Source organism: Ovis canadensis, chromosome 1 (genome assembly GCF_042477335.2).
Source record: "Ovis canadensis isolate MfBH-ARS-UI-01 breed Bighorn chromosome 1, ARS-UI_OviCan_v2, whole genome shotgun sequence".
NCBI classification, from domain to species: domain Eukaryota; kingdom Metazoa; phylum Chordata; class Mammalia; order Artiodactyla; family Bovidae; genus Ovis; species Ovis canadensis.
In genome coordinates, this window is record NC_091245.1 from 169,246,048 (window position 1) to 169,270,343 (window position 24,296).

At 36.4% G+C, this 24,296-nt stretch overlaps 1 protein-coding gene across 1 annotated transcript in view; it reads right to left on the reverse strand.

Moving 5' to 3' along the window:
• Positions 1-332: 332 nt before the first annotated feature.
• ZBTB11 (zinc finger and BTB domain containing 11) overlaps positions 333-24,296 on the reverse strand; it is a 29,861-nt gene continuing 5,897 nt past the window's right edge. The window contains exons 2-11 of the mRNA XM_069552278.1: positions 22,267-22,502; positions 21,217-21,448; positions 13,058-13,893; positions 12,673-12,852; positions 9,704-9,949; positions 8,038-8,182; positions 7,247-7,364; positions 4,698-4,856; positions 4,400-4,575; positions 333-3,829 (exon numbers count right to left, since the gene is read on the reverse strand). Of these exons, the coding sequence (XP_069408379.1) occupies positions 3,312-3,829; positions 4,400-4,575; positions 4,698-4,856; positions 7,247-7,364; positions 8,038-8,182; positions 9,704-9,949; positions 12,673-12,852; positions 13,058-13,893; positions 21,217-21,448; positions 22,267-22,502 (2,846 nt within the window). The 3' untranslated portion in view covers positions 333-3,311. The remainder of the gene's footprint in view (positions 3,830-4,399; positions 4,576-4,697; positions 4,857-7,246; positions 7,365-8,037; positions 8,183-9,703; positions 9,950-12,672; positions 12,853-13,057; positions 13,894-21,216; positions 21,449-22,266; positions 22,503-24,296) is intronic.

Sequence of the window (24,296 nt, forward strand, 5' to 3'; positions counted from 1 at the left end):
ACCCAAGTCCCCTGAACTGTAAGGTGGACTCTTAACCCCTGGATCACCAGGAAGGCCCTGTAGCTATTTTAATTTCAGTCAAAGTAGACGTAAGGCCAGGAGCATTACCAAAGGCTCTTCATTTTACCCTTTCATAATGATACAAGGTTTAACTCACCAGGAAAACAATTCTGTATCAGACAACTAATAACAGCTTCAAGATATATGAAGCAAAAATTGCCAGAGTTATTAAAAGGAGGAGAAATAGGCAAATCTACATTCATACGGTAGAGGTACTTTTCTAACTGATAGAACCAACAAACAAGAAAAAAAAAGAATAGGGGTACAGGATATTTGAACAAAAATAATCATTTAATTGACACATACTATAACAATGCCTCCACACTGCATAAAATTAAATTCTCATGAAACATTTACAAAAATTGACCATTAAAAAAAAACCCTCATCAAATGTTAAATAAAAAATACACAATATATTTTTAATCACAGTAAAATAATTTTAGAGATCACTAAAAGATAACCCCAAAACCCTCTATGTTTAGAAGTAAAATATGTGTGAAAGAATAAATTATAATGAAAATTTAAAAATATTTTAAATCAGTAACAGTGAAGGAATACCATATCCCAACGTGTGGAATGCTGTGAAAGCTGAGTTTAGAAGAAATGTACAGCTTTAAGTACATACATTAGAAAAGATAAAAGTCAGCAGGCCTTACCTGAATGGTGGTAAACTGGAAAGAGGCAGCAAATTAAGCCCAAAGTCAAGATGGCTCAGTGGTAAAGAATCCGCCTGCCAATGCAGGAGATGTGGGTTCAGTTTCTGGGTTAGGAAGAGCCCCTGGAGAAGGAAATGACAACCCACTCCAGTATTCTTGCCTGGGAAATCCCATGGACAGAGGAGCCTCGGGGGCTACAGACCATGGGGTCACAAAGAGTCTCAGCAACTAAACAACAACCTGTACTCTTAACATTTATAACATTCTGGAGAAATCCAATGAACAGCAGTATTCACTTCAAAACTTCAGATAACAGACTATAAAATAAGTCTGATATATTTATCCAAACAGTAAATGTAAAACCCCTGTTTAGGAACCTCCATGGTTCCTAAAGGTTTAAACTGCCATTATAGGTTGAATCCTCTAATTCAGTTATGAGTAGGAAGCATCATGTACAGTTTACACCACAGCTATTAAAAAAGAAAAAAAGACACTGAAAGTCTAGACTAAATCCAGCAGTTAAGGTAACTTTGTGAAATTACGTAAAAAGCCACTGGCATTTAATGAAACAGCACTAACAAGCAGATTTAATCAGGACATACCTGTCTGACAACAACAAATCAATGTGTGCTTTTAGAAAGGAATTATTATAAACAGTTTCTCCATGGAAATATAAAACTGAATTTTTGGAATCTTAATACTTACTTCTGCATGAAATTTATGTAATTCTCTAAACACACTTAAATTATCCAAACATGGCAGTTAACTGTACTACTTTTGATTTTGTTGTACGATTATGTTTAAGTGTAATAATAAGTCTTAATAGTATTGTATGTTCCCTCAGTGGTTATTTTTAATGTGTTCAATTTCCCTCCTCTAAAAATGGATTAACTTAATAATAAATAACAGCAACTGATTTATGAGCTGAAAATAGTGACAAGCTTAACTTCAAAGCTTATGCTTTAAACAAGATTCAACATCTTTTATTTACATATTTATGACATACATTAATGATCTTACCCAATTAACTAAATCTAATAACAGTGGTGACAATGGAACATAAAGACAATTCCAAATTTTAGATCGAAATACATTTTCACTAACTGAAACATACGATTAAACAAGCAGCCATTATAAAGCTGTAGACTGTATGTCAATCCACTTAAAATTGAAAATCAGCCACACAGCTACCGAAACAATGGGAAATGTGCAAATGCAAATATTACATATGCAGGTATAGCACATGCATGGCATCACATTTATTTTTCTTTTAAGCCACTTAAAGTAAACTGGAATAAGCATTTTAATAATATATATACATCAAGGCACATTCTTTTCTTGTGCTTTAGGAATGATTTACATGTGATTTGCTTATATCTTAATTTTACACCTTATATTAGCTTATTCTAATACTTAGAAGTTTAAGTTTAACAATTATAACTTGAGTGGTAGTATCCCAGGAGAGAAATGTGATATCTCCCCATGGTTATTTTGAAAAATGAGAAAATTAGATAGCTTACAGAGGTGGGAATTTAAAAATCAAACACACAAATTAATTTTTCAGGCAACTTTTAAAAAGAATTTACTTTTAACAATTTGGTGGGCCATAATCAATTCCTTTAAGTAGTATACTATAATGAGGGTTGAACTGAAGAATTTTCAATATTCTGAAATTACTTGACAATTATATGGTATCCACAGGACTGCTGTAGATATCTATATTGCTATCCTATTTCTAAACTGCAGTTTTTTAACAAAATTGAACAATTAAACATGATACAAAAGTTACAAACAACCAAACTTAGTTTTAACCTTTCTCCCCCCCCCCCATTTATTTTCTTGTTATCAAGGAGAAATTTCCCATCAACAGAGATTATTAACAGTGTTCTTTGCTCATGGTCAATTTACTTGCCTTGAAGGTTAGCATAGTAAGGCTTAATAGGCATTTCATGCATTTGAATTGCATTTGAAAAATTAGCTATTCATTTAAGGGTTCCCCATACAGATTAAGTACACTGTGCAAACTTGATTACAACATGTAACTCATTAAGTGCTTTACAACAGAATAAAGAATCCCTGACTTTATAAAGGGATAAAATAAATAGTAAGTCAAGAATCACAGATGTGAAGCATTTAAAACAATGTAACATACCTATGTATCCTACTAAAATGTTTTATATTAGAATTTTTAATCCATAAACAGGGCAAATGAAATCACAGAACCTCTATATTTTGAGAATAAAAGAGAAAAGCCAATTAGTACAGCCTTTTAAATGCAAAGTATATATAATCAAGTCAAAATGCAAATAAAACTGTACGGTTTTTAATTTAGTACAGTTCTTTTTAAACATTAATTCATAAAAAGTATACCATGATAATCCACTGCCACCAAATAGATTTGTTTTCAATTTGTTTACAGTAAATGGACTTTTCTACAGAACCATTAGCTAGACAAATCATATGTTAAAACACCACCAAATAGCCCAGAGCCTGGACATACAAACTCCAGGCAGATAGTCACACAGTATTGTAAACAAATGTTCTGTGAGTTCAATATACACGAGACATCGCTTCTTTTTATCTCTATTACTACATTCATTCTGTTTCTGAAATATGTGCCACCTCTACTTCAACAGTTTGAATAGCTTCTGCGACTTCAGAGAGCTTTTGTCCTTGCTGCTGTGCCAACACATAATTAACCACTTGCATAATACTTTGGTCAGAGAGTGTAGATACTGACGGACATTCTTCAGTCGCTGCAACAGCTTCAAGAGCTTCCATAGTTTCTCCCGTCACTACCACAGTTTCAAGTTCTTGAGGACCACTGTTTTCTTGTTCCTGCATATCTGCTGTTAAGATGCTAACAGCATGCTCCACTTGAGTTCCCTGGTTATGAAACTGAAGGGTATCTTTTTCCAGCATGATCTTGCAAGGCACATAATCTCTGTGGAATTTAGTCATATGTTTACGGAGTGTTCTAGCATCTATGTAGGCTTCACTACACACAGGACAGACATAAGGCCGTTCACCTGTATGTGTTCTGACGTGGCGTTTCAGAGATCGGGCATCAGCCCAAGCAACTCCACATGTTAAGCACTCAAATGGCTTAACTCCTAGTAAAAGAAAAAAAAAAAGAAAAGAGAGGGGTGTGTGTGTGTGTCTGTGGTGAGGTCCAAGTACCAAAATTTATTACAGCTGCCTGATAAATAATGCTTTTAAGTACAGTAGCCCATAAACCTTACTATCTTGACTATGGCCATCTTTTAGTTAGGGCCAAATGGTTTCCCCTAGAATAAAGCAGATTCTGGATATAACCTTTCTAAAGATGTTCCTATAGATAGAAGTTACTCTGAGACAATTTTGAGTTTCTGTGAAAGTCCCTTTACAACTTCATAGCAATCCTATAATCCTAGGATAAAAAAACAGAAGCTCAAGTAATCCATTCCAGCATAAAAATACTAATACAGAATATTAAGCTCACTAAGAAAGGAATGTATCTACACAACAATTAGGTAGTCAGATTCACAATCACTGCTATTATTTGAATAAATCTTCCATAATATGGGATTAATCTCTCATTAAGGAAGATGACAGACAGAGGAATGGAAAAGGAAGAATCACTACTGGACTGGTTTTTACTCTATTTAAAGGTCTATCTATTAAACTGCATGAAGCATAGTTACCTCCATGGTTGTTCATGTGTCTTCTATACTCTCTCAGCTGAGTGAATTTTCTTCCACACTGTTCACACACCCGTTCCAGGTTTTGCTTTGCTCGTCCTTTTTTTCCATGGGTAGCTTTCTTTACATGCCTTCTGAACAATGCTTTTTCATAAAATTCTTTGCCACATATATTACACCTAAAATAGAGGAAAAACACAAATTATCTTTTCCTAAACACCAAAACCAACTAATGGACTAACAATTAATCCAAGTACATACATATCTCAATTAAGCTCAGATTCGCCCCAGATTTACCCACCTGTATGGCTCAGTGACAGAATGAGATTTCACATGGGAATACCAGTCTTTCTTCCAACTATAGCACTTATCACAAAATTGGCACTGGAATGGCTTCACACCAAGATGTTTGTTCATGTGCTGGCGAAGGTCTCTAGCTTCAAAGAAACTTTTCTCACATCTGCAATAACAAAGTCCATTCACCCAAATGGATCATCTTATTCTTTTAAAGGAAGTTTCCAAGAACTCAGTATATTCCTCAGTTTCTAGAACTCTACAAGATGATCCCAATTTAAAACAAAACAAAATCTTAGTATTGCAATCTTGCATCAAGGCTCGAGTGTGTTAAGTTCTTTTAGTTCCAGAGTACTAGAAACATTTTAGAAAGAATCCTGCAAAGCTCCCAAAGGTTATCATAAAGGTGAGTATCTTCTATCTTCTCCTCAACTCCTTGGGATGTGCCCTTTTTATATCCCTTTTCACCCTCTCCCATTCTGTCCATCTGTTGGGGGAAGGATTTACTCCTGCCCATAAGGATGGAGCAACTAACTTAGGTATAAGTCAATCAGAGCACAGCATTCTCTCGGCCATTGTGATTGATCCACATAAGACCAAATGCCTTAGCCAGATTCAATGGGAGTGACCTCAGGGCTTTTATAGGAACATGAGAAATGCAGCTTGACAATTTGGGAGTTGAGGGGATGTGAGGCTGAAACCACTGCCACTGTCTTATCCACATGGAGCCTCACAGACATCAAGTGCTAATGAATCTGAAATCAATTTACATTAAACCATTCAGACTTCTAGTTCATTCAAGCCAGTTTAAACCGGGTTTTCTTACATTTGCACGTATAAAGGTATGCATAATAAACTACTTTTCTTTTAAAATAAGACTGAGTAAGGGGACTCCCCTTCCAATGCAGGGGGTTGCGGGTTTGATTCCTGGTCACCTCAGGGCCAAAACATAAAACAGAAGCAATACTGAAACAAATTCAAAAAAGGCTTTAAAAATGGTACACATCAAAAAATCTGTAAAAAATAAAAATAAGACTGATCAGAGTGACATCAGCAAATACGGGCAGAGTTGGTAACTCCAAAAGCCCAACCTTCCATAAAATCAGTAGACAAAGTGGCAAAAATGGTCAGAATCAATTTTACTGAAGCTCTGGAAACTGATTAAAAGTTGGCAGCAACCAGGTAATTATTTAATTAAGAAAAAAAATGGTTGAATCCTGGTAAAAGAGCTTTGTGGCATTTCAACTCATCCTGATCCCATCCCCTGGCTCCTCAGCACAGTAGACATAGAATTAATTCTCGCTATGGGTTCACGTATCAGAGGGACTTAAACCGAACTGCAGTTGTTTTGAACCATCTGGTACCTCTCAAAGTGCTTGCTTTTATTTAGCCAAATTCCCCCAGGGCTGAGGACTTGGGGAGTGATGGGGAGAGAGTTGAGAGGAGGGATTGGTTGGAAACATTTAAAGGTAAAGGTATTAGCCACAGCTGCTGGAGCAAGGAATGGCAGTTGGGAGGAAAGGCTGGAGAATGAGCTACTTCACGAAATAAGACCTTTGAAAAACTCTCACATATTCCCAGGCATCTAGAAGTCCAAATTATTTGCCCAGGGCTGGCACATGCTCAGAAAAGACCTGAAACGCTTCATGCTCTCACCGATGGCTGACTCTGCACAAACAGAAAGAGAAGACCTAGGCAGGATTGTAAACTGCCTGGCTGAGTGTTGAAGGCATTCTGGAATCAGTGGTGATGCTTGCACAACTCTGAATGTACCGAGAGCCACTGAACTGAACACTTTAACATGATAAATGTTATATGAACTTTATAAAAGGGATCTCAGGAGGTTCTGGAAAAAGAGGGAGAGGAAAGGAGTCTGAAGAAAAAGAGAAATGAGCAACGAGTCCAGTACTTCTTCAGAAGCATTGTCTATAAAGAATCTCTGCCTGGCACCAAGGGACCCTTCGTTCCTACAGTCCCTACCCCTAGGTCGCACATTTGAGGAATTTCTTTAAGGCATTTAAAATGAATGATTCATATGGTATGAGATTTACAATGCAAATAAAACTGCTAAATATTAAATAGGAACACCTAGACAAAGGCAAACTGATTAAAATCAAGAGTAAACAAATAGTAAAACTTTTTAAAAAGTAAAATAATAGTTTACTATTAGATTCAACTTTTTTTTTCCAGTTTTACTGAGGTGTAACTGACAAAACTGTAAGGTATTTTAAGTGTAAAACATGATTCAGAATGTGTGTATACACACACATGCACATTGTGAAAGGATTTCTACCGTTTGTTAACACATCCATCACCTCAGATATACACATATATGTGTGTATGTTTATATAATTACATATGAATATTCAAGCTCCACTTCCTTAGCAGAGTTCAATTACAGGTGAACTTTGAAAGTGACACATTATCAACAGTGATACTGCATCAAACTGTATCTAATCAACTTCAGCCACCTCAAATATTTTCCTTTGAAACAACTTTCAAATGAACTAAGTAAGAACATAAATTAACTGAATGGTTCACATACTAAATACTTACTGAGTACAATGATAGCCTCGAACCTCAGGCTTTGGTTGGTGTTTCTTTAGGTGCTTGCTAAGCCCAGAGCCTCTATGAAAAGACTTTCCACAAACTGAGCAAAGGTACTTGGACTCTCCTATAAAAATTAAAAAGCATGTCACAAATCCAGTGATCAGGTGCTCTTCTAACAAGACTTTATGTCATACTTCAGAAGCTACTTTATCAAGTGAACACAGAAGCTATGACTTTTGGCACCCACCTTCTAATAACAAACTATGTCAAATATCCTATTTCCTCTCAATACAGTACTAGTGAGGCCACTACTGCCCAGAGAATTTGGGAGGCTTGCATGTCATCTGGATTGTAACAGTGTAGAGTTGTATACAAGTTCTACAGCAGTTATCTACCCTTCCTTCATCAGCCACTTCTACATAACTGCTTTAAACACGTGAAAATAATATATGTGGACTAAAAATTCTAATTATAAACCACATACTTGTTGACAGTTACATCTGCTTATTGCTTAACTTTTTAAGAAAATTAATTTAATTAGAAGATAATTACTTTACAATATTGTGGTGGATTTAGCTATACATTGACATGAAGCAGACATGTGAACTAATTAAAAAAAATTTTTTTTAACTTTTATACAAATAAGACAGCTCTAAAACTAGATGTAAGAAAAACTTTTAAGCTTTACTCTCATTAATTTAAAAAACTGCACATATACAGTCTTATAGCATAATCAATACACTAGGTAAGCTACCAGTATATAACGTGTAACTATGTCAATATAAATTTCTCGTTACCTGTGTGAATACTCATATGTTCTTGAAGACTCCTTTTGGTAACAAATGACTTCACACATAGTTCACACTGGAACTGCTTCTGTGACTGATGGAGACTCTGGTGTAATTTTAGACCATGTTTGTAGATGAAAGTCTTTCCACAGACCTAAAGGAGCATGGTTATTTAAACAAGTAAAACAGAAAAAGAGTTAAGGGCTGTTTCTGAAGAATGAAGATAGAGAAGCTAGTATGCTATTTTAAATTAAAACCTTAAATTATAAACAAAATGACAATGTTTAAGTTGAAACAAGGGCCTAAGATTTTAAGTTCGCTGATTATCTCCCGATTCCGTACTTAACAAATATTTCTGTTTTTCTTACAACCATGCAATCTGTGGAAGAACTCAAAACAGTACCAAAAAGCCCTCACACTGTCTTTTCTGAAACTGGTAAACAATATACATTAAAAGAGACATGAAAGCTTAGTCGAGAACAATATACTCATTCACATCTATACCAACTAAAACAGTGCTTCTCAAACTCTCCATGATGAAGTACCAGTCTTTTTTTCCTTTCCTCAATCTATTAGGGATTTTTGTTAAACACAATAAAGATGCCAAACAATGTCAAATTGCCATGACAGTTTCTACATGCTTACTCTCCATTTTTTCACTTATCTTCCATGGGCCACACATCTTGAGTAGTGCTACAGTAGAAGACCAGAGATCCAATTAACACTTAATTTTTAAATATATGAAGACAATGATGGTTAGGACTTGGCTTCAGAATAACTGAAGGGAAGGGGTAGGAAGGGAGTGAGTGACAGTCATATGAAACACAACTGAGCATAGATAACCACCAAGGACCTACTGTATAGCACGGGGAACTACACTCAGTATCTTCTAATAACCTATAGTAGAAAAGAATCTAAAACAGAATGGATAAATAGCTGAATAACTTTGCTGCATATCTAAAACTAACACAAAATTATAAATCAACTGTATTTCAATAAAACTTTTTTCATTAAAAAAAAAACTCGCAAATGACCATGTGTTGATAACTACTAAAACTGGGTAAAGGGTATATAAGGGTTTATTCTATTCTCTGACATTCTTTTTTCATATAATACAAAGCTTAAAAAAACAACAGAGAAAAACATCAAAAATGTTACTGGCTCCGAAACTATCAATAAAAATAGTGGGTCATCCTTATATGCAAGGCTACAGGTGCTGCTAGAAATTTTTCACTGTTTCAAATAGCCCAAAGCTGGCTGATCACAGGATTCTGAACCGGCAATCACACTTTGACATTTAGTCTTCAGCTCTGGAGAAGGACACAGAGTTTAGGCAGAATTTCTGCTAAGATTTAAGTCACAGGTTCCTTCCCAAGCCAGGCTGGCCCTGCCGAACATGAAGGTATGATTTAGAAGCTGGTTATTCTCACCCAGTACCACTCTGAATTCCATCACGTCTCCTCAACACTCTCAATAGATTTACTTCAAACTACAACTTCAGACAACAAATTAAAGAGCAAAAATGGGAATCACCCTTGACCTAAGCAACAAACTGAAAAAGTTACGGACTTTAAGGGATATTTTACTAAAGTGATGTGGCTCCAGATTCAACCAGTCTTATTGTCAGTTATATTCTGCTACTGCTGCTGCTAAATAACAAATATAATGATTTTACCTGGCATGCATGTGGTTTTACACCTGTGTGCTTTAACATATGTATTCGAAGAGAATATAATTTAGGCAATGTCCTTCCACATATGGAACATATAAATTCTCGTTTGGTTCTGCCCTTCTCAGACGATGACCCTGATGCCTCATTCGATGCGGAACTGGAAGAGGACGAAGTAGGTGCATCTTTCCTGGTATGTCGAATAAGGTGGGCTCGCAAGGAGGCACTGTACTGAAACTGTTTCTTACACAACTAGAAGAAAAAGTAAGTTTAAGTTCTACCTCAATGTATTTTCATTACAAATGTTAAGTAAAACGCAACTCATATTTCAACTTGCCATTTGTCTGTTACAATCACATAAACACATAAACTATATAAAAGACACAGTACACCAGGTACCAGATTACACAGATAAAAGGGACAGACCCAGTCTCTACTCTGCAGGGGTTTATAATCTAACCACAGAAAAAGGATTTATATGTAAACAGGTGAAATATTTAAGAAGGGGGAGTAATCAGAGTAAGGAAAAGCCTCAGACAAAAGGAAGCACACTATTATATGAATACTAACAGTTGTTAGGTGGAGCAACAACAGGGGCTTGAAAATGTGGGAGGATAAAACTGTGATAGTCCTTGGGACTTGTTTGCTTTTAATTTTTACATTGTGTTTGTTTTTTATGTTTCATTTATTTGCCTGCGCTGGGTCTCAGCTGTGACAGACAGAATTTTCGGTCTTTGCTGTGGCATGTGAGATCTAGTTCCCCGACCTGGGGTTGCACCTGGCCCCATGCACTGGGCGTGTGGAATCTTCGCCCCTGGACAGCAAGGAAGGTCCAGTCCTTGAGCTTTATCCTGTACTTGCTCAGTATTCCTGAAAGCTTCTGCTCTTTATTTTAAAATCAATGCTATACACAGTCACGATCCATAAGACGTTTTTTTAAATGAATAAAACTGGCCTGTTGGTCCACTACTTCTACTTTTTTGACACTTTCTCAATGATCATCTCTGTGATTCTGAGTAATATGAACAATAGGAGGTGAGTCTCTCCTTCACCTTTCACTCTCTACACATACATAATTCCTTTCATTACCATACTTGCTCAAGACAGCTTTATCATCATTTTGGTGAGATCAATTTCAGTGCTTACATTATTTGGATGATGTACATGTTATTACAGCTGGACAATACAGTACAGTATGATTTTCTTCCCTTTCCTTTTGCTTTCCCTTTTACTTCTCTTTGTATTTACTGCTAGTCTGTTGTCAAACCTTGCCTCAATTGTTGGCTGAGAGAAGGTCTGAACACATCACCTTGTGGGATATCTCCATCAAAGCACTATGCTGTGTTCCAAACTGGTGCAACTGTTTCACAGATTGGACCCCATGTTTTCCACTTCCCATGTCTTGATCATTTTGGTGGAATACCTCTACCAACAGCTTTCTGAGAAAGGGAATTTAGGGGGTAAAACTCTGCAGACCTTGCAAGTCTTAAAACTGTTCTTACTATACCATCACAAATATAGTCTGACTATTGACTTCAAGTTAGAAATCATTTCCTTTTATAATAGTAAAGATATTGTCCCTTTATCTTCTAGCTTCCACTGTTGCTACTGAAATGTCTGAAACTATTCTAACCCTTTTCCTTTCTCTCTTCCAATTTGTAAGATTTTCTTTGTCCCCTGATTCAGAAATTTCATAATGCATTTGGTAAAGAATTATTTTAAACCATGATTCTGAACATCTGACATGTCCTTTTAACAAGGAAACTTCTATGCTCGAGTTCTAAAATGTTTTTTTCATTGCATTAATTCTTTCTCTCCATGCTGTTTAGAATTACTTGGACATTAGAGCTAATATAAATCATACTTGTGTTTTGGGTTTTATGTGCATTTTTTTTTTTTTAGTTTTCTTCTAACTGCATAGTCTTAAATTCCTCAAAGTTGCTTTTTGCTTGAAATATTTGTCAGGAGTCTGTATACCTGATATTTATTCACATTTCAGAGTAAGACATTTAAAAACTAATTGGGGAAAAAAAAAAAACAACTAATTGGAACTTGTGTGTAAGTAGGGATGTAAACAGTCAACCCCTGGCTTTAGTGAGTGGTATCTTTAGGTCTTTTTCTTAACTGGGCTTTAGATTTCTCATCTCTAAGAAATCTTTCTATTTTAAGGTTAAGGGTTTGGCTGTTAACATTCCAGGACTTGAGTAGGGAAAGAGCACTTTCAATATTCTATAGTATAGAAGCTTCTACTTTCCCTTGTTGGGTATACCACACTGATACATTCACCCTCGTATCCACAGTGCTCTCTAGAGCAGCTGTGGTTTTATCTTTTTCAGAGAATAGAAGATGGATCTTTGACTGAAGGCATGGTGGTAGTGATCGACTTGCTTCTTAAAAAGACTTTCTAACCATCAGCCTTACCTCTACTTTCAAGGTCACTAGTATCATTAATTCCTGAACCTCCTGGCAGTTCTGCAATACAATTTGGATTGGTTCTTAGCTTTCCATGCTGAAAGGCTGGGAATGGCCCTTTCACATTTACTGACTCAATGACTCCATCGAGGGACTTCCCTGGCAGCCCAGTGGTTAAGACCCCACACTTCCACGGAGCATAGGTCTGATCCCTGGTCAGGGAACTAGGATTCGAGTGCTATGTGGTACAGTTAAAAAAAAAAAAAAAAGACTACATTTATGTATCAGAGGCCAGAATTTAGTTGCTATGGTCTCCTGTTCTTTTTGCCTCTCTATGAACTTTCTAAAAAGATCATTGTACTGTCATCTTTCTACGGAAGAAGCAGAGGTAAGTCACTGAACATTTTTTGACAAGAACATGACATGTATCAATCAGCAGATAACTATGACAGCAATATAAGGGAGAAGGAGAATACAAATGGTAGCATAATAACAAAGCAGTAAACTGGATTCTATTTATAAAGAAGTTAGAGCCATTTATAATTAGCTTTCCAGATACTTACTGGACACTTGTAATCTCTAGCTCTTTCATGTTTCAGTATGTGCTTTATAAGGGCATATCGTCTCTGAAAAACCATTCCACATTCCCCACATTTATGGGATGCTTCTTCTTCTGTATTCTCTTTAGCATCTCTTTTTGGCTGTTTCATCTTTTTTCCTCTTTGAACTAATTTCTGAGCCACCTGATTAAGGAACAGAAAACACAATCCAAATTTAACTATCTCAAATTCACATTACCTTATTAATAACATTGGTATTTAAAACATTAAATTGCTTTCCTGCACCCACTCCCCTCCTCCTCAAAATATTTTTTCACCATAAATTTATCAATAGAATGCTTTCAACCTAAAAGTAAAACTACAAAGGTGAACTCTTTCTTCATCATACCTGCTGAACTGCTGACTTGGGAATGGCTTTCCGTTTCTGCAGCTTCTTCTCCATTCCTTTGTGTAGTCGGATATATCCTCCTTCATTAACAGAACGCTGCCGAAGTCTGCTTCTGTAAGTATCATCATCGGGGCTATGGTCCATCAGTGCTGTCGGTTCAGCTCGATTTTCCTCATCTTTTGAGGACGGGTCAAGGTCCTGCCTATGCTCTGAAATGTCTTCAGCACAGATATCCTCAGCTGCTGTATTATTTCCTGTATCAGTGTTTCCTGGAGAGCTACTGATGACATTCTCTTGTGGAAGCTTAGGAAGAGTACTAGAAACTGTTCTATCTTCTCTGCTGTTTAAAGTTCCCAGTTCTGTCTGGTTGTTTTTTGTTACTAAATCAACAGACTCCATTTCAGGTTGGGAATCAGTTACACAGCCCACAGGCGACACGGTGGCTTCAGCCTGTGAAGAAACGCGGGGCTCGGGTTGTTGTCCTAGCTCTCCATTCTGCTCTGGCAATTCTCCATTCATCAGTAGCACGATCTCACAGTCCCCAAGTTCAGTGGATAAAGTTGTTGTGGTTCCTGTGTTGGCCACGGGAGGTGCTGGACCTCCACTTTGTTCTTGTAAGTCCTGTGTAGACGCAACTGTTTGTACTTCACCCTTCTTATACACTGTTAGCTGCTTCTCTTCCATTAGTTTATGCACACTTTCACAGATTTCTAAAACTTCTGACATAAAAAGATGACGAGCCAAGATGGCTACATCAGCCATGCTACAGAAGTCAAAACTTAGCACAGAAGTATAGGCAAATTCCAGTAAAGGAAGGAAACTAGCCTTACAAAAACCTATGTGAAACAAGGAAGATGAAAGACAAAAAAGTCAAATCACCACTAAAACACCTTGTAAAAACAACTAATGTATCTTCATGACAATATAAAATATAATATAAAGGCAAATATAACCATTTATTCTGAAATTAAAACACTCTGGAATTGTTTTGAGCTCTGGTTGCTTATTAAGCCTTGACTAACTCACTTCCATGAGTTGTGTCTCTCAATACCTAAAATAGAAAATAATATCACACTTACTACCTCAAAGAGTTGTTGTAAGGCAGTCATTTTCAAACTGTACTCCTTAGAACCCCGGGGGTTCCTCAAATTCCCCTCAAGAAACAGCTGCTGGAGAACGGAGGGTACAAAAAGAGAGGGAGGCAGGTGAGTAGGCAGGGTCCAACCAACCCGTCCCCTAACCTCACTGCAGTAAACACAGCTGTGCATTTCAAAACAGAAGCTCATATAAAAATTTGATTGTGAACAAAGTGTTCTATTACTAAAAATTTTAAAACAAGGTCTATAGCAGAGGGTTGGCAAAATTTTTCTGTCAAGAATCAGATAATAAATACTGCAGGCAATAAGGCATCTGTTTCAACTACTTAATTCTGCCACTGTAGCTGCAAAGAGAAACCACGTATTGTAACATGTATGTAAAGGAGTGTGGCTATGTCACAATATAACTTTATGGAGGAAAAGAAGGGAGGACTGCCCTTCAGGCTATAGTTTGCTTATCTTTGGTCTAAGGAATAAGACAAATTACTACACACCAGGCACTGGAGAAGGCAATGGCACCCCACTCCAGTACTCTTGCCTGGAAAATCCCATGGATGGAGGAGCCTGGTAGGCTGCAGTCCATGGGGTCACAAAGAGTCAAACATGACTGAGCAACTTCACTTTCACTTTTCACTTTGATGCACTGGAGAAGGAAATGGCAACCCACTCCAGTGTTCTTGCCTGGAGAATCCCAGGGACAGGGGAGCCTGGTGGGCTACTGTCTCTGGGGTCGCACAGAGTCGGACACGACTGAAGCGACTTAGCAGCAGCAGCAGGCATGAGGTTCCCATTTTATGTGAGAAAATAAGATCAGTTCCATTCTAAGTTCTCAGTACTTCACATTCAAAGACCATTGTTAATATTCCCATGATTCAGAAATTAGAAGATTACATGGTTGTAAGTCCAATTCCATCTCCATAACCAAAACGAATTAACAGTTTATACAGCTTTTTAAGAGTCTCTTTATACAGCCCAATAAATACTCTTCTGTCTCTTCTTACAACAGGTATCGATTTACACACACTTTATTGTGCCTTGTTTTCTTATATGTAATAATTTATCTTAAGAGATCTTTTATTAAAAATGACAGAGGGCCAAAGCAACCTTTTAAAAACTCATGTTTGCAGTATTTTCAGTTTTGACTGAAGATACATAAAATGTGGTCCTTTTACATAGGCAAATAAGGGATAAGCAAGTAACAAGCATACAAGGAAGCCTTAACCTATGAGATGTACTAGGAGTCAGGTTGAAAGTTGGGGAAACATCACATCAACATGACTAACATCGCTAATCTGTCATTCCTAGGAAAGCTGATAATTAAGTTGGCTGAAGCCATATTAATACTGCTACAAATTATGAAATTAAGTTAATAAGCTTGAAGTAAGAAAGAATATTTCTTAAAGAAAAATGCACTTTGGTCTTTTACCTAGTACCTTTTTAATTTCTAAGTTGAAGTCAATTCAGAAGCATGGAAGAATACTGTTAAAATGATCATACTACCAAAAGAAATCTACAGATTAAATGTGATCCCTATTAAATTACTCATGACATTTTTCACAGTACTAGAACAAATAAACCTACAATTTATAGGGAACCATAGAAGATCCAGAATAGCCAAAGCAATCCTGAGTAAAAAAAACAAAGCAGGAGGGAGGCTTCAGACAATAAATACAATGCTACAGCAATTAAAATAGTTTGGTACTGGCACAAAAACAAACATATGGATCAATGGAACAGAATAGAGAGCCCAAAATAAACCCATAAACCTAGGGCCGATTAATCTTCAACAAAGGAGCCAAGAATATGCAATAGGAAGAAGTCTCTTCAACAAAGGGTGTTGGGCATGTTGGAAAGCTACACATAAATCAATGAAATCTGAACGCTCCTTCACATGATACACAAAAATAAACTCAAAATAGCTTAAAGACTTAAATATAAGACATGACACCATAAAAATCCTAAAAGAGACCATCAGCAAAACATTTCTTGACATAAATCATACCAAGGTTTTTTTTCTTAGGTCAATCTCTCCAGGCAATAGACGTAAAAGCAAAAATAAACAAATGGGACCTAATCAAACTTACAAACTTTTGCACAACAAAGGAAACCACAAACAAAAAGGAAAGGTTTGCTCCCTATGGAAAGGGAGCAAACAATGTGATCAACAACGGTTTAATCTTCAAAACACACACAGCTCATACAACAACATCAACAAAACAAACCCAATCACAAAATGGACAGAAGAACTAAATAAGACATTTCTCCAAAGAAGACATACAGATCGCCAATAGGCATATGAAAAGACATTCAACACTGCCACTGTGGAAAACAATATGGAGGGTCCCCCCAAAATTATTAACACAGTTGCCATATGATCTCCATCATTCTCACTCCTGGGCATATCTCCAGACAAAACTATAATTGAAAAAGATACATGCACCTATATATTCACAGCAGCATTATTTACAATAGCTAAGACATGGAAACAATCTAACTGTCCACTGACAGATTAACGCATGAAGAAGATGTGGTACATACGTACAATAAAATGTTGCTCAGCCATTAATTGCAGCTACATGGATGGTCCTAGCAATTATCATACTAAGTGAAATCAGAGCGAGAAAGACAAATCCTATATGGTATCACATACACCTGGAATCTAAAATATGACACAAATGAACTTACCTACAAAACAGAAATGGACACACAGAGAACAGACTTGTTGCCAATGGTAAAGGGGAGTGGAGGAGGACTGGGGGGGAGTTTGGGGTTAGCCTATGAAAACTACTATATAACAGGATTGGTAATAGCAACGTCCTGTATAGCACAAGAAACATACTATGCGGTGATAAACCATAAAGGAAAAGAGTATTTAAAAAGAATATATATATAAAACAAAATCCCTTTGCTGTACAGCAGAAATTAATGTAATGCTCTACAACATTGTAATCAACTATACTTCAGTTTAAAAAATTTGGTTAATAGGTAAAAAGGATTACTGGGCTTTTGTTTACTGAAGTACAGCAGACATACAATATTATATGTTTCAGAGGTGCAACAGTGTCCCACAATTTTTAAAGGTTATACTTCTGCTTGTAGTTATTCCCTGTACTGTATAATATATCTTTGGAGTCAAGTATTCTTTAAGAGCAGTGCTGAGCAAACACCATTGATTGCTACTGACTAGACTATTTTACAACTCTGTAAAAATTAACTTACAGAAAAGTAATAGCAAGCACAAATGAATTATAGAAGAAGAAGAAGTTATTTCTGTCAGGGTTGTATAGGTAACTCCAAAATTTTATTGGTTTATTTCTCTATAGGGTATTAACCAGTTTTTCATCCATCAGCAAATTCATTTTGAGCAAAGTCATTTCTCTGGTTCAAAGACAACATATACAATTCTTGGGAATTCTATAAGAAGCAGTTTTAACACTGTAGTGGTTTCTGCAATTAATGACCTTGAACTACAGTATCTGCATAAGTTAGGTTTTTAACATTTAAAAATTATGTCTGGCCAAAGGGTAAAGAAAGTTTTCCTGTAAATAGCCAGATAAGCAAATATTTTAGGTTCTGTGGACCACTGGTTTTTCTAGCAACTATTCAATTCCCCCTTTGTAAGTTCAAAGGCAGCCAGAGACAATATGCAAATGAATGGGTGTGGTTGTCTCAATAAAACTTTATTTACAAAAGTGGTCAGTGGGCCAAGATTTGGCATGCAAGTTTTAGTTTGCCAACTTTTTTTTTTTAAGCCAGTAAAACTTTAGTAAAAAAAATTTTTGAAATGAGAGAAAATGCACAAGGAATGAAAGAGATATCTACAGTCATTGGAAGCATTTATAAAAGGATATAAAAAAATTCTATGCTGGGGCAGAGCTTCCTTGCCTGATAGCTGGCATCTCTTACAAACATCCTACACTAATAAATCTATTTCTTGCCTATCACTCTGCCTCTTGCTGAATTTCTTCTGCATGAAAAACTTTTTTTTTGTGCCAGAATTCCTTGGGAGTCCAGTGGTTGGGACTCAGCTTTCACTGTGGAGGGCCTGGGTTTCATCCCTGGTCCCAGAACTAAGATCCTTCAGGCTGCACAGCATGGCCAAAAAAAAAAAAAAAAATTGTGCCAATAAATTTGAAAATTTAGATGAAAGAGACATATCATGGCAAATACACAACCTTCTATAAATTACTCAAGATGAAATAGAAAATCTATAGAATAATTTCCTAACTATTAAATGTGTCAAAATCAGTAGCTAGATATCTTGCCCAAAAGTCTACTACAGGCCCAGTCAATTTGAGCCATCATTCTAACAAATATTCAAGAGATAAATTAATTTCATCGTTAGCTACTTCAGTGAATGTAAAAAACTGGAAGGAACACACAGTTTATAAGATTAAGCCGACACAACAAACTGTGAAAAAGAAAAATTACTCCTAAGTACAGATGCAAACAGTCTAACGTTAGTACTCTAAACCAGTTTGTACAAACCATTCTAAGAGGTTTGTACAAAATATGATATGTTATGACTAAAGTGGATTTATTTCAGGAATGAAAAACTGGGTTAACATTAGTAATCCGATGTAAAATCTCCCATATTAACAGAATGAAAAAATAAAGATGGTCTCAACAGACAGAGAAAAAGTAAAGCGGTAAGTCCACATTTATTTCAGAGGGAATTTCCTTAATGTTAAAGAGGGTAAAGGATTATCTATTTAAAACATTTACCAAACAATATATTTCACAGTAAAAAAAAAACAAAAACACCTTTTCTTTAGAATGGGAATAAGTGAACTCTTTATCACTACCTCTATTCAACTGCTATTTTTTTTGAGGTTCTAAATGGCACTATAAAGTTATGGGGAAAAGTTAAAAATATAAGGACTGGAAAGATAGAAACAAAACCATTACTATTAGCACATAATATATTTGTTTTATATGGAAAATCTCAAAGAATCTATAGGTAGATGTCCGAATGACTAAGGTAATTAAGCAGTACTACTGTATTTAGTAACCAACAATTAATAAAAATAAATCAGAGATTATATAATTTTAAAAAATTATAATAGTATCAAAAAGTATAAACTACCTTGAAATAATCTAACAAAAGATGTGCAAGGGAGTTCTCTGGTGGTCCAGTGGCTGAGACTCCATGCCCTCAATGCAGGGGGCATGGGTTTGATACCTGGTGAGGAAACTAGATCCCACATGTTCCAACTAAGTGTTCACATGACATGACTAATGGTCCCACATGCCACAACTAAGACCCAGAACAGCCAAATAAAGAAATAATTTTTTTTTTTAATCTGCAAGACTTTTATGGAAGTAGATAAGCTGCTTCAAGTTTATGTGAAAGAGCAAAGGGCTATGAACAACTAAGACTCACCAGAATGACAAAGGTGAAGATTTCCATTATTATTATAAAGATAAGGTACACCAAGCAATTTGGGGGGGGGGGGGAAGACACCCAACAGACTACAAAAAAATGTAAAATCAGTACCAAACATGTGAACATTTGTTTTTTAAGAGAATTTGCATGGTGGATGGGTAGGTAGAGGAAGTTTTCACTAAATTCTGAGATAAGTTATCAAAATGGTAAAAAATGAAATCAAATATTTATCTCACACCATTAAAAAAATTCCAAACAGATTAAAAGTTAAATATGAATGAGAAACTATAATACATGAAAGTACCTTTATGAATGAGTAGGGAAGAAATTTTTGAAAGCATAAACAACAATGTATTCAACAATATTAAAGTAGGTAACAAGAAAACATGTACATTGTATCATTTTAAAATATTTACATATATCTTACAATTAGTCTATTTAAAAATCAAACAAAGATTTTAATAATGTCTACTTTACTTGCTATTGCTATTTGCTGAACAAAATATAAAAATAAGCATATGGAATGAAGAATAATCGAGGTATTTTCCTGAAATAATGACAGGATGCTGTGCTGCAGTTATCTGGGAAGCAGAGATTTCATTTGCTGTAAGCTGCTGAGAAACAAGAGAGCAGCAATCTTCTTTCTGCTTCAGATGCAAGGAAGATAAAGAAAAAATTTCAAAGCTAATATAGCAAGACTATACTTGTGATAAGTTTTATTATTCAGATGGCCCAGAATAAGACTATTTTTTCCTCTGAATCACCAAAGTAAATATCAAATCTAGAATGTAATGCTCCTCTATGCTTCATAAAAGCTTCTGTTCATCACTGTATCCCTAGAGTCTGGCCAGTTCCCTGCACAAAGTGGATACCTGAGAAATCTTTTTTCAGTAATTAAACATAAAGCTACTATTAAGAAAAAATATACGAATTTACCTTTCCAGAGTAAGATAGAAAAGGATCAGTGACTAACTAGGTGAATATTATATACCTGAATAAAGTCACTTTTTTGCTTCAGAAAGGGGAAATGACAGTTCACACAGTGGTGTCACTTATTTAAGAGTTACAGCAAAGTAACAGTATAAGAAAATGTATAAACAAGGTTACCTATTTTAATGCTTCCTAAATTTTCATTTGTTGATTCCTAAGCCAATATATAAATTCTACTGAGGCCAAAAGAAAGTCAAATTACTCATTTCCAATAATAATGATAATTAAAAAAAGAAAAAAGACATCTGGAATTCTGATTATTCTATACTGACAATGTGATTATCAAATCTACATGAATGATGATTATTAATCATAAAAAATGAAAAACAATAGACATATAGAAGTCTTTATAATTATATGTCCAACACGTAAGATTCAGTCAGTCAATTTTAAAATAATATATTTACTTGGTACGGATTTCTCTCAAACTGTTTTAACAATGTAAATCCCAGAAATTCTACTAGTGCTACCACTGTCTTGCCTAACAGGCAGTGGTAGGAGATGACAGGCTTTTCATATATCTACTTTGGAAACCTCTCTAAAAGGAAGGAGCTTACAGTTCAGCTTAGTCTGGTGCTATAAATGGGCTTCTTCCCCTTGAGCATAGATCCTAAGTTTGTAAGATACACACACCCTTCTTCCAGTATGTACTTATTAACAAACAAAGAGTATCAGAAAATTCTTACCAGAAAGATCCACCACTGCCTCGTGACTGGAAACAGCTCCTTTCTCAATAAAAAGATCTCGAAAATATTCACTATTAGCTGACAGAACAGATTTATGAGCTTTGTACTCTTCTCCTTCAATTAACAAAGTAACGTCACAGAACTGGTTAGAGAGCCTCTGTTCATTCAGCTGTTTTAAGACAGCCTGACAATGTTTTGGAGAAGAACGTTTCACCACTCCTCTGGTGTCAACCTATCAAAAGAAGTTGGAGACCAAGAGTTGCATTATATATCATTTGTATTCTCACCCTTAACAAAATCTAAAAGACGACACATCATTCATTTGTAAATATTCCACTAATATGAATAGTCCAGTATTTTTTATTACCTGTGTATTTACATAAAAAGATATGTCGTACTCACCATCTTCTGCTATGTTCACTTTACTTGATCCAGTGAAAACCTACATCTCATTTCCTACTGCCTCCTCTTATTAGTCAGAAATTTATCTGATAATGTAAGACACTAATGCAGGCAAACGACAAAGACCTAGCCAGCTTAATTTTACCTTGCTGCATGACCCACAGACTGCTTCCAGAAATGTATTCTGGCTACCTGTACCAATACACCAATTAAAAGGACGAGGGGAGGAATAATTAACAGCAAATCAACAAGTTACATTCTGAGGAGAAGAAACAACATGAAAATTTATGATTAAGGAAGAGGCACTATTAGCAAACATTTAGCACATGTACCTGGTGGCTCAGATAGTAAAACAATCTGCCTGCAATGCAGGAGACCGGCGTTCGAGTCTGGAACATCTTCTGGAGGAGGGAATGGCAAGCCATTCCAGTACTCTTGCCTGGAGAATTCCATGGACAGAGGAGTCTGGTGGGCTACAGTCCATGGGGTGGCAAAGAGTCTGACAGAAGTGAGGACTAACACTTTAGCACATGTAACATGTAACAGTGACGGTACCAACAGGGAAGCAGCTTTAGAGGTTCAAGAAAAAATACTATAAATACTAACACTAGTTACAGATGTAAAAGCTGAATGGAAAGCTCCACTTACAAACACAAGTTCATGTTTGGACACTGGCTTCTTTTTCGCAGGCTTGGAAGCCGTAGTTGGAGGCGAAGTAAAGTTGCTCAGGTCATCCTCTGATTCATTACTTTCTTCCCCAGATTCAAGATCTAGTCCCAATTCTTCCAGCATTTCTGAAGCATCCGATATAGGACGTGAGCGATCTAGTTTCTCCTGGCATTTGCTACATTGTTTAATGTAATCTTTGACTTGCTTTAATATACCTACAATGAAATAAAAATTAACTAGTCAAATTTAATACTGCTCTCATTTGAAAACTAAAGATTACACTCATTATTTAATCTTTGTACACGAATGCATATTCAAGTGCATGTGTATAGACACACGCATGGCCATACAGGATGTAGAGTGAACTCTCCAAGATGCATTTTTTTCTTCAAAGACATGTTATAAATGACAATCTGTTTCCATGCTGACAGACTGCTTTGTTGTTTACTCTTACCATGCATTTACTCACCATTGAAGGATTATGCAGCACTGCCCATTTCCACGTCAGATTCAACTCACTTATGCAATAGGAACTATATGAAATTGTCAATATTCAACTGCTTTGACTTTCATAAACAGTAATACTGTGGCTCATGCTAATAGCATCCCACTCTGTGAATATGAGCCCGGACCATGTTTTGGTCAATGGAGTATGAGCGGATATGATGGATGTCATTTGTTATCAGAAGCTTTAACTCCTTGCCCCCTCAAAGGACATTCAAGTGCAAGGGTACTTGAATGTGTCCTGGAACATGCTACATTCCAGGGGGATAATGTCCGTTAGCCTGAACTACAGATGAAAAAAAACAGGTGGAGCCAATCTGCAACCTGTACAGGATCACAACCAAAACTAATGGGTGTAAAATCTCATCTCTGAAAGCAAAGATTTTAGGGTTTTATTAAGTAACAGTATACACAATCTTTGAACTGTGGTGTTGGAGAAGACTCTTGAGAGTTCCTTGGGCTGCAAGGAGATCAAATCGGCCAATCCTAAAGGAAATCAACCCTGAATATTCATTGGAAGGACTAGTGCTGAAGCTTCAATATGTTGACCACCTGATACAAAGAGCCGACTCATAGGAAAAGACCCTGATGCTGGGAAAGATCGAAGGCAGGAGGAGAAAGGGATGACAGAGGATGAGATGGTTGGATGGCATCACTGACTTGATGGACATGAGTTTGAGCAGGCTCCAGGAGACTGTGAAGGACAGGGAAGCCTGGCGTGCTGCAGTCCATGGGGTTGCAAAGAGAGGGACATGACTGAGCGACGGAACAACAATACACAATCTAACAAAAGTTGATTATACACAAACCATTCACAAAACCCTATTTTAAATTTCAATTTCTAACTCAGCATGCTGAGGGGGGGCGGGGGGCGGAGAAGGAAGCAGGGAGGAGTATTTCACATGCACACATACCCTCTCCATCATACTTGTAAGGGAGGACCACCAATTACTTGTCATTCTACAGACAAGAAAAATGAAGCCCTAAAAGTTAAGTTACATCTAGTAAACTACGTAAGTCTGCCCCGAGAAGCCATGTGGTTTTCAGGATATGCTATGTACCTTGAAACATTGAGCCAGGATGCTATTTATCCATCCCTATGGCAGAACTTCTCCCACAATCCCCAACTAAAATGCAAATGAAAAGACTTGTTATCTAAAATGATACAGAAAGTGAAAAGTGGAAGTCACTCAGTTGTGTCTGACTCTTTGTGACCCCATGGACTATACAGTCCATGGAATTCTCCAGGCCAGAATACTGGAGTGGGTAGCCTTTCCCTTCTCCAGGAGATCTTCCTAAACCAGGGATCAAACCCAGGTCTCCTGCATTGCAGGCGGATTCTTTACCAGCTGAGCCACTAGGGAATCCTTATATTGTAAATTCCTGAAAAGAGTTTCAAAATGACAAATTATACTAAGTTCCTTGAATTACAACTTTCAGATAGTATTTGAGTAAATTTCTCAAACTGTATTTGAGAAATATAGTAAATATGTTTCCCATACTTA